An 11,047-nucleotide genomic window follows, 5' to 3' on the forward strand; every position below is an offset into this window, starting at 1 on the left:
ACACAATAACAACCTACATTAAAGTATTTGTCCCATGACATTGTTTTAATTTATTCCCAAAGTTGAATGTAATCTGACAAGGGTCAATTATCAATTAATTCAATAAAATATATTTTATTGTATCATTTATTCTCCCAACCTGTTGATAAAGGATTTTTGTTTGAATGTCCACCCAGCCTTGAAATAACATTTCCAGCATCTGGAATGTGAAATCTGAAAACCGGTTACGGGTATACAGGTGGGGGCGGTTAAGAGCTTTTAATTGTACTACCAATAGATAAGACTTCCTGCTGGGGGCTATCAATAGATATTAGTCCCGTCTAACCCACCATGATTTGTTTGTTTTTGTGTCCCTATAAATGTCATGTCTTTAAGGGCTACATACCAGGTCTAGTAAGAAAAGAATGTGTAGACTACCTCCACAGTGAGTTTGAAAGGAAATACATGTTTCTTACACATGCACTTACACGTACACATTAGTAAGGAATATTTCATCAGAGAGGATGTCTCTGGAAACGCAATTCAGTGCATTTAGTCAACAATAATGACGTTATCTGTGCAAGAAGTCTCAGATTTTGGATTTTGTCTGCCACGTGGAGCAAGTCTGACTTAATTGAGAAAGTGGTAGCACTCCAGGAAGAGTAGTGCATCATTCTTTTGGGCCTGTGCTCCAGTGGTGGGCACCAGAGACCAGTAATTTTTCGAAATCCTTGTTCTTATAAGTAATGTTTTGGCATTTTTGAATACTCTTATTTCTCCAAGGGTTTGACACACTGTTTATCCAGAATTTCTTCAGGTTATGGCAGCTGCTGTTTATGTAGTGAGACCAGGTAGGGAGCGAGACGTTGCTAAGTGCTCAAAGTCATCTTCCTCTTGTGTCAATGGGAAATGTTGATGTCAGAGAGCTCCAGTTTCTAACCCAGCCTAGAGAGGAGAGGTCACTACGACTTTAACAAAGGCCTAAAAGTAGAAGAGTGTGTGATGTGTATGTAATGTGTGTTGTACACATCATCATCAGCTAAACACAGTAGAATGCTTCTAAGTTCTTACAGTTTGATTTATATACCACCTGCTTTATACCACAAACAAAAGAAGTTATCTAAAGGCACTAAACAATATCTCCAGTAGCCATAATAATAATAATACACAAGGACTTAGAGAAATAAAACAATTAATTGTTTACGATTAAATCAACCAGAGAGAAAAAATAATTGTATGTAGTGGATTAACTCGACCTGCAAGCAGTCGTGTTGTTGATACAATTAAAAATGTAAATTATAAATAAAATCCCCAAAATAAATTTAATTTATATTAACGTCAACAATTCTTACATTCACGAAGTATTCTCGCCTTTAAATTAATGATTTGAAGCACCTCTTTAACCTGTTGGACAGAACTGTTGGCGGAACCTTTTACTAAAAAGGTCTGTTTCTACACGGTGAACATTTTCGCTACCATTGGTTGGTTTTCAACATGGCGAGACATCTTCGCTTCGTTGCCCGGACAGTGATGGTTCAAGATGGCAACGTAGATGCAGCGTACAAACAACTCAACAGGTAAAGTGTGTCATATTATATTTCTATGTTGTAAAACTTACTATCGGGCAAGAATGAACGGTTTCTAATGTGAGCTAAGATACCCTTCCGCTCAATGTCACGCAACTGTGCGTGCTCAAAATATCACAAGACCCCGCTTGGAATGGGTGGGCCCATTGAATATGGGGAGAGATTTGTCTCAAAAATGTTCACGCAAATAAATTTGTGATTTTCACATGTTTTAAATATCCACAAATACATCCGTGATTTTCACATGTGTTTTTCAGATCCACAAACATTTTCGCGATTTTCACATGTGTTTTTCAGATCCACAAATGTATCCGCGATTTTCACGTCTTTTTTAATTTAATGTGTGCATTTTCCATGACTTTTGCTATCGATTTGTCGAAAGTGCGTTTGTGGATCGTTGCGCACGCGCATTTTTTTTTAGACAAACATCACGCTGTTTCGAGATATTTTCAGTAGACCCCAAAAATGACATGTTTTTCTTTAACCATTAACATCGCATCATCAATATGGGGAGAGATTTGTCTGAAAAATATTCACACAAATACATTTGTGATTTTCACATGTGTTTTACAGATCCACAAATGTATCTGCAATGTTCACGTCTTTTTAAAATGTTGTGTGTGCATTTTCCCTAACTTTTGCTTGCAGGTTGTCGAAAGTGTATTTGTGGATCGTTGCGCACGTGCATTTATTTTTGAGACAAACATCACGCTGTTTCAAGATATTCACACACACACACACACGCACACACACACACACACACACACACACAAGCTTTCAGATAGTCACATGTGTCTAAGGCCCCTTCCTCTGCTGTCCACGGGGAGGCGGTGTTGCTGCCTCCATTGAACGGAACGAGACGTTTCTCGTTTAAAATTGGACTTTGAAAAACAGAAATTGAGTCTTTATCTGACCTTTCATTATGTGTTTATTTTGCGCAAGTCTGGAAACAAAATGCGACCTTAATTTGTTTTAGCTTTACTCGAAAGACACTCTTCTTCTTTGGTGCTGCTTTAGTGGCGTAGAAAAAGAAAATTCAACAGCAGGAGAGTGTCTTGAGTGAAAGCAAAACAAGCTCAAGGGAAACAAACTAAGGTCGCATTTTGTTTCCCGACTTGTGCAAAATAAACACATAATGAAAGGTCAGATAAAGACTCGATTTCTGTTTTTCAATGTCCAATTTTAAACGAGAAACAGAAACGGCTCGTTCCCTTTCAATGGGCACAGTAACATTGCCTCCCCGTGGACGGCGGAGGAACGGGCCTTAGACACACATGAATATCTGAGAGCTTGTGTGTGTGTGTGAATATCTCGAAACAGTGTGATGTTTGTCTAAAAAATAAATGCGCATGCGCAACGATCCACAAACGCACTTTCGACAACTCGATAGCAAAAGTCATGGAAAATGCACACACAAAATTTAAAAAGACATGAAAATCGCGGATACATTTGCGGATTTGAAAAACACGTGAAAATGACGAATATGTTTGTGGATCTGAAAAATACGTGAGAATCGCAAAAAATAATCTTTGGAAATTTTTGAGACAAATCTCTCCCCATAATTGAAGGGATATATAAGCACGTCTGACATATTGAATGTGTCAGATCTGACCCGTGCGAGAGAATGGATTGTACTTTACAAAGCGCCTTTCTACTAAGTGCATTGTGCACACTGCATGCCTCTCATTTCCCCATTCACACACACGTGATTGAGTGTAGCATAGATATCCATGTGCACTAGCATGAAATTTTGTTTGAATCAAATTATGAGAAAATATATTCCCCCTCAAAATTCATAGTATTTTTTCACCAGTCCATGGAAGGATTCAAACTTTTGTAAATTCCTATAATAAAAATAGGCTAGCATTTTAGTTATATTTTCTATTGTTTACCTGTGGCATCGACAGACATTAGGCTTTTATTACAGGATCCTAACCCAGGATAGGGTCATTGAGACGGTGAACCGCAGGCGGTACTACGAGAAGCCCTGCAGAGAACGTCAGCGGAAGAGCTATGAGAACTGTAAGCGTATCTACAACACTGAAATGGCCCGGAAAATCGCCTTCATATCCAGGACAAACAGAACGGATCCCTGGCTTGGTTCTTAGTGAAACGGCGACTGATACAAGGATGCTTGCAGTGGAATGGTTGAAATGTAGTCAGCAAGGTAGAAAATGGAAAGTCAACCCAATTGTTGTCACCAAACTGAGAAATGGAAAAAATGGGATATGTTTTCTCAGAAGGAAATTTGTACTCCCATTTTCTTTATCATCTCATGGCACAGATTTCGTGTGAAAAATTGCTGTGCTTGTCTTTGGAACACCAGTTCTTGCATATTTTGTGAATGTTGTCTACTCTATTGTGCCGTGCGTGCAAACCATTTGTTGCAATAAAATGTATGTATGTATATAAACTTAAAAAGGTGGTGGTGGGGGGGTTTACTGGCTCCAACAAATATTGTCTAAAATGTATAAAATAAATACTGCTTGATAACAAACTGTTAGCTCAGTTGTAATAGATTGCAATAATCATATTTAATGAACGTAAAAACAAGAAGTTGCCAGACAATACTCAAGTAAAAGTATTTACACGTATTTACACTTATTTACTTCCCACAACTTGCAAACTGCATTTCAAGTCAACAGACGCAGGCGGCTGCCTCGTGACGGTTCGCTTCGTTACGAGGCCATACGCAAAACACGTGCGGGCTGCGGGGATTCCAGCCAATCATCTCCTGGATGCCTGCTGATTGGTCACGCCTCCCGACCAATGAGATAGGAGCCAAGAATTCCTCAGCCAATCAGAGTTGTGTACCCACTCCGCACGTGTATTCCCTGTTGCTCGAGTTGTACTTGAGCATGTTGGCTTGACTGCTGTAGATGCAGTCACGATTAACCGGATAGAACAGCACAGTACAGCGGCAGTTTTGCTTCTGTTTGTATTTCACGAGCTTTGCCTTGAATATTTGATAGCTGCATTTTCAGGAAACCACTTCTGCTGCAGTCATAAGGTAAGACTCTGAAATTAAAATATTTGAAGTTAAGGTTGACAAATTCTGTGTCTGTGAAGTAAATACGTGCATGCGTAATGTGCATCAGCCATGTACAGTAAAACCATTAGCCACGCCTTTTGCGTTGTGTACATTTTGTGTAAGATTCACTTTTTACAATAAATAACAAAATCTTAACCTTACGAAGATGGGTTCTACAAGTCTGTTACGCACGTACTCGAGCATGACTCATGGAACGTGACGCTGAAAGTTTGCGGCACGTGTATATAAAAGGTCATATTCTTTAATGTTAAGATTTAGTTACCAAATACTGTTTGTTGATTTAAAATAAAGTATTTTAAAAATAGTTCCCCAATACTGTAATCAGAATTTAAGTGTAAACTGACATATTAACTGTAATGTTTTAGTGTTTTTTTTAAGTTTTTTTTTTTAAATAAAGTGAAATACAAATATATCTATATACAGTGTTCCAACATGCTATCCTTTAACTAACATGATTTTGATGATACCGTAAAAATCAATCTAGTTCAAATAACTAGGGAAACTATAATGTTGTGATTAATAGAATGGTTTCTTAACCTGCCAGCCAAGACATTTTGACCATTTGCACAATTATTTACATAATTTTCTTATTTAGATTATATCAGTTCATGGCTCCTCTCTTGCAAACGTTTCATAATCTTACCCAACTCTGCCACATACAGCTCTACCTGCTGTAGCTTGTTTTGAATTACATAAGGGGAAAAATGTCATAGCTTGATCAAAATTGGAAATAGCATTGTTCCATGTTGAGCTCTAATGTAATCTTTGATTGTGATTCAAATAACGCCATGACTCGTGCTGTGCACTCAACAAATCTGTTGAATCTCCCGTTTAAGTTAAAGCTTCAATGATGCTTAATATAAAATATTTGCAGACAACACTGCTTGTGTGTCCAGTAAAATGACCAAAAAATTGCTATTGATGCATGTCAATGAAGGTATCATTAGCACAATTTTGCTCTGATAAAGATCATAACGAAAGAAAATACATTATTTTAAAATGTTTAGAAGATGCTAATCAAAGGTTTAGGACAAAAAGCAAAGTTTTTAACCTGTATTTACACTCAGGGCTGACTTCACGTCTTTTGGGAGCTTATTCCATTTGTGTGCAGCATAGCAGCTAAATGCAGCTTCACCATGTTTACTTTGAACTCTGGGTTCCACTAATTGGCCCAAGTCTGCAGATCTCAGCGCCCTACTGGGGTTATATTCAATCATAATATATTCAGGACCCAAACCGGCAATGTTGAGTCAGTTAGGTTTAAAACTAGCACTTGCCAAGAGCAATTATTTTTATACTATTTTCTGTAGCGACCAACAGGTTAACCAGCTGCCCAATTTAATCGACTGATATTAGCGCTTTTAAAATTGGCAGATTTTAGCCTCTCTTTTTAACACATTAAAACATAAGACAAATATGGAGTAATGTCATTCAAAAATACAACCATCTCACCCCACAAAATTGGCAATTTTTTGTTATATATATATATATATATATATATATATATATATATTAAATGGTCATCAGAATGATATTCTTCCAAATAGCAGAATCGACATCGGCTTCAAAAAATCCGTACCGGTCGAGTCCTAATTTTCTACCTCACTATTTGTCTACAGATATGAATCCAATGAGTGCTTCTTCTCAGTGGCCATCTTACGACTTTCATCCACCCACCCTCAACTACATTCTTAGTGAGAGCGAGCTGACTGAAGATGAAGCTGGCATTTTGTCAGAAGGAGAGGAGGAGGACTTGGGGACTTGTAAAGTCTTATCAGGCTATGAGGGATGTTTACGAGGTCGTTTGGATAAAATGTACTCAAGGTCCAAGAGAGCCCACCACACTGTACATGCTAGTGGTAGAACCAAGTATCATCTCTCTCCTGGTGCCCCCACTGGCGACTCATCACCTTCAGCAGGAGACCTCGCATTCACTCAGAAAGTTAGTACTTTTAAAATGTGCCTTTTTGTTTGTTGTTTTGTGCTGAGTTGATGATCAACTGTATTTTTTTTCTAGTGTACAGATTTGCACAACTTCATCTGTCCTCTGATGGAACTTCTTCACGGACTTAAAGCTGGCAGGTTTAATAAAGGTATGCGGTTGAGTTATGGCAAACATGATTAGCATCCCATCCAGTCATGTTTGTTTATTTTTTACATAGCATCAGCACATTGAACATATTTAACTTTTATACCACCCATCACAAAATCAGCTGCTCAAATCAAGGATTTGGAACCAAAGGCAGATTCAAACAGAGGTAGCAAATCCAGGTCCAGAAAGTAAAAACCTTGCCACAGTTTGGCTTTAGCCCCAGGTGCTAGCTAGCTAGCTCCCATGGTGCTTATTTACCTTTTAGGGAGCTAGCTAGTTAGCATCAGGGGTTAAAGCCAATCTATGGCAGGGTTTTTACTTTCTGGACCTGGATTTGCCACCTCAGGATTCAAATAGTCTTTATCACTGATTTTAGTCAAGCAAATGCAAAAGCAGTCTTGACGTGTGCATTCTCCTTTGGCAGGTTTAACCAGTTTCCAGCAGAGCGTCGCTATGGACAGACTGCATAGGATTTTGGGAATTCTGCAGAGGCCTGAAATGGGGTAAGCCCAATAAGATTGTGGTTATGTTCTTAGCCACAGCACTGCAATTAATGTGTTTTCCTTCTTACCCATTTTTTTCTTGCAGGGAGCGATATCTCCACAACTTGTTGCAGATAGAGGGAATGCTCAAACTATGGTTCCCTCAGGTGACACCTCGTCCTACAGTCACGTTAGCCCAAACCTTCACCCCCAAACTTATGACTCACTGGCGCCAAAATCAGCTCAGCATGCCAGTTAAGGTGAGCACCATATTTATTGTTGGACTGCAGTCTAAATCCAGATGGGTAATTTTGGATTTTGAAATCATGATAAGTAAACATGATAGTGAACACACTGTGTGTAATTATTTTTGCTATGTGTTCAGTTTTACAGTCAACTCCAAGTGGGGTGTCAAACAGTTTAAAGCACGCTCAGGGATGGCAGAAGAACATATACCATAACATATTTCTGCCACTAGATGGCATAATAACATTTGTAAGACGTGACATATGAAGCGCTATCTACTTTTAACATGAAGTAACCGGTGAAATTCTGCACATTATTTTAAATTGTCCCCAGTCTCCACAAATATATGCATTATTATTAAATTTATCACTGCAAATTTTTGACGTGGACGTGTCTGCTGCATTGCAACTGGAATTCCCCCAGTACGGGCTTTCCAAGTAAGGGGCAGTCATTAATCGCGTCTTAAAAACAATTAGTGCCGTTAAGGAACTTTAAATTAACTCAAAATTAACACACTAATTTTGACACCCCTAATAGTTACAATCAGCTAGATTTATAAATGTAAGATGTAGTTTCAGTTGGTGTTCTTTTTTTCCTCTTTTTTTTTTTTAAAGCACTCATTTTTATTTCATTTTGTTAAGGAGTTTTTTTTTCTTTTCTTTTTTTCTTAATTTTAGTTTTGGTTATTTTGTTAGTTTTCAAGTTACGATTTATAATAACTTTGGAAATGGGCATTTTTCTTTGTTCGATTATAATGTTTTTATGATCGTGAGAAGCCATAATTGAAAGTCTATTAAACTCAATGTAAAGTCCTTCCCAACAGAGTCGCAAATCAAGGTCCAGAAAGTAAAAACCCTGCCACAGTTTGGCTTTAGCCCCATATGCTAGCTAGCTTGCTAAATGGTGAACAAGCACTATGGGAGCTAGCTAGCTAGCTCCTGGGGCTAAAGTCAAACTGGGGCAGAGTTTTCACTTTCTGGACCTGGATTTGCCACCTCTGCCCCAGGTGCTAGCTAGCTAGCTCCCATGGTGTTTGTTCACCATTTAGCGAGCTAGCTAGCGTATGGGTGCTAAAGCAGTGGTGGGCAAACTCGGTCCTCAAGGGCCGGCGTCCTGCAGGTTTCCCTGCTGCAACGGAGCTAATTTCAATCAACAGGATCGTTACCAAGCTTATGCAGAGCTTGCTGATGAGCTGTGTTGGAGAAGGGGAAACATCCAAAACCTGCAGGACTGCAGCCCTCGAGGACCGAGTATGCCCACCCTTGGGATAAAGCCAAAATGTGGCAGGGTTTTTACTTTCTGGACCTGGATTTTCCCACCTCTACTTCCCAAATGTTTTTCACTTCTGTTAACAGTTCAGCCTTGGCAGCGATCTATGTGTTCAACTTACTGTATCGTCATTACAGGAGTACTAAAACAACACATCTCATGTTATCTAAGACTTTTCACTGTATTGTACATTACAATGTGATGTTACTTTCTGTCTGTATGTACCTCTTATCCACTGCTGTCTTTACAAGCTGTTGTATATCAGCGAAACTACGACATTTAACACTGAAGCTACTTTTTTTTATTTTTTTTATTCTAGAAGCGGAAGTTCACCTGGTTGGATTCAGACTATGCAGAAATAGACCCACCCAAGAAAAAGATTCCCCAACCTGAAAGCTTCCCATCCGTGATGCCATGCACCTTTCCCGCGAATATATCTGGACCAACAAGGAAGCGGGAAGCTCCTGAGGATGGAAGAGTTGCATCAACTAAAGGCAACTGCAGAAACAGACTTGAGATGGTAAACGACGCAATCAGCAGGCCGTCACATGTGCACGTCAAAGAAGAAACTCTAGAACATGAAATATCTCCCCCCTCTTCCCACAACTGCAAAGTTACACAGGACAAGTCAATATCTTTAAGTGCTGATGTGAATTCTGCTGACGTGTACAATAAGAACACCACAATGTGCCAGTCTGAGTAAAAGTTCGAGTCCTCCATTTTAGAAAAGGGTTAGGAGTCATTGTTTGCTCTTCAAGGTACAATCTACACTAAAGTACCCTGTGTAGAGCATCATTGCAGCCTCGGGTGACTGTACTGTAAACACATTCGACTATAGTATTGTAGTCATGCACATTGTCCAAAAATAGACACATGCACAATTACCAATCTGTGTTTTTGCGTTTAATAGAAACCAAGTGTCACAGTTCCCATTTCCATATTTTTATTCCACAGCATATAATCCAGTCTTCAACACAGTACATTTTGTAGAATACATTTTACTCCAAAAGGAGTATTTGGTCCCACTCTAATCACAGTAAATTTTACTCAAAATATTTTTACTGTGCACGAGCGAATTTGCCTATCCCATGACAAAACCCCAAGTAACGTTTTTTTTTTAAATCAGAAATTCTAATACAATTTTTGAAGGAAATTTAGTGAGTACATATTTTATTAGTTTATTTAGAGGGGAAAAAAGTGACGACCTTCAGCTTGGGAGACGGCAACTCCTACTGTTTGCTCTTACCCAAAAGGAGACCAAAAACATTCCCTCGTGCACAGAAAATACTTTGGGCAAAATTTACTCTGAATATTTTATTCTCTTCCGAGTGTAAATTTGACTCTGTTTAGAGTGGGACCAAATGTACTCTACAAAATGTACTGTGAAGTAACACCTTACTGTCAATTCCCTACAAAATCTGCCTGAAATTACACACTATTGCACTATATTTGACCATGTACAGTGTGTTGATTGAATGCCATATAAATTTGATATTTATGTGTTATTTATGTCAAGGAATGCAGCGCAAAGTCATTTAATGTGAAGCCTAGAATTTTTCTCTTTTATAAAACTATAATTACAAAATAAATTATAAAAGGGTAATTGAGGGGAGAAAATTATGATGTTGCTGCTGGAAAAGTACCCTATAAGTCAAATTATTTTCTATGCACTACATTAATAAATCAGAATGCGTAAGTACATGCACGTGACAATGAAAAAACGTGAATGCCTTAATGTTTTGAAAAAGATGGAACGGTTGTACTTAATTTCCAAGGAGATTAATGAAATGCTATTGCACCTTAACAGACGGCTACCGTATTTATAAAATTTTGGCTTGAGAGTATCTGCGTTTACTGTTTTAGCCATGATTCAAACCACAGACTTTGTTGTTTTTGTGTATTAATGTTTTCATTTTTGTTCTATTTCACAGAAGTGAAATGCGCTATTTTTTTTTACATCTTACCATTTGCACAGAACTACTCTGAGCATTGCTTTTATAGTTTTTTTTGCTGCTGTTTTGCAATTCATTAGTAACACTTAAGTGTTTTAATTGTAATATTTAACAGTAGATTATCTTGAAGACATTTGAGCACAAGTCATTGCTTTTATCAATTTTGTACTGACACGTTTTAAAATAAAAGTCAACTCATGTTGAATGGTCTACAACCAGAGGTCAAGTCAAGTCATCTTTATTTCTATTGCGCTTTCAAACAGGCAAATCCAGGTCCAGAACGTAAAAACCCTGCCAGAGTTTGGCTTTAGCCCCAGCTAGCTAGCTCGCTAACATCAGGGGCTAAAGCCATACGGTGGCAGGGTTTTTTACTTTCTGCACCTGGATTT

At 38.3% G+C, this 11,047-nt stretch overlaps 2 protein-coding genes across 2 annotated transcripts; both read left to right on the forward strand.

Annotated features, from left to right (window-relative positions):
* Nucleotides 1-1,423: 1,423 nt before the first annotated feature.
* Nucleotides 1,424-3,978, forward strand: mrps21 (mitochondrial ribosomal protein S21). Its single transcript, XM_077549584.1, has 2 exons — nucleotides 1,424-1,556; nucleotides 3,493-3,978. Exons 1-2 carry the CDS (start codon nucleotides 1,474-1,476, stop codon nucleotides 3,671-3,673), a joined length of 264 nt encoding a protein of 87 aa, XP_077405710.1. The 5' UTR covers nucleotides 1,424-1,473; the 3' UTR covers nucleotides 3,674-3,978.
* A 310-nt stretch (nucleotides 3,979-4,288) lies between these two features.
* Nucleotides 4,289-10,876, forward strand: ciarta (circadian associated repressor of transcription a). Its single transcript, XM_077549583.1, has 6 exons — nucleotides 4,289-4,575; nucleotides 6,237-6,559; nucleotides 6,635-6,710; nucleotides 7,134-7,212; nucleotides 7,298-7,451; nucleotides 9,026-10,876. Exons 2-6 carry the CDS (start codon nucleotides 6,239-6,241, stop codon nucleotides 9,407-9,409), a joined length of 1,014 nt encoding a protein of 337 aa, XP_077405709.1. The 5' UTR covers nucleotides 4,289-4,575; nucleotides 6,237-6,238; the 3' UTR covers nucleotides 9,410-10,876.
* Nucleotides 10,877-11,047: the final 171 nt, after the last annotated feature.

This window comes from Vanacampus margaritifer, chromosome 17, assembly GCF_051991255.1.
Source record: "Vanacampus margaritifer isolate UIUO_Vmar chromosome 17, RoL_Vmar_1.0, whole genome shotgun sequence".
Lineage (NCBI taxonomy): Eukaryota > Metazoa > Chordata > Actinopteri > Syngnathiformes > Syngnathidae > Vanacampus > Vanacampus margaritifer.

What these genes read in the sequence shown, in the direction of transcription:
- mrps21 (XM_077549584.1), top strand. Translation starts at nt 1,474, where the DNA reads ATGGCGAGACATCTTCGCTTCGTTGCCCGGACAGTGATGGTTCAAGAT. An exon ending in GCGTACAAACAACTCAACAG is followed by an intron (nt 1,557 to 3,492) that starts GTAAAGTGTGTC and finishes CTTTTATTACAG; the next exon opens with GATCCTAACCCAGGATAGGG.
- ciarta (XM_077549583.1), top strand. Translation starts at nt 6,239, where the DNA reads ATGAATCCAATGAGTGCTTCTTCTCAGTGGCCATCTTACGACTTTCAT. An exon ending in CTGCAGAGGCCTGAAATGGG is followed by an intron (nt 7,213 to 7,297) that starts GTAAGCCCAATA and finishes TTTTTCTTGCAG; the next exon opens with GGAGCGATATCTCCACAACT. An exon ending in AGCTCAGCATGCCAGTTAAG is followed by an intron (nt 7,452 to 9,025) that starts GTGAGCACCATA and finishes TTTTTATTCTAG; the next exon opens with AAGCGGAAGTTCACCTGGTT.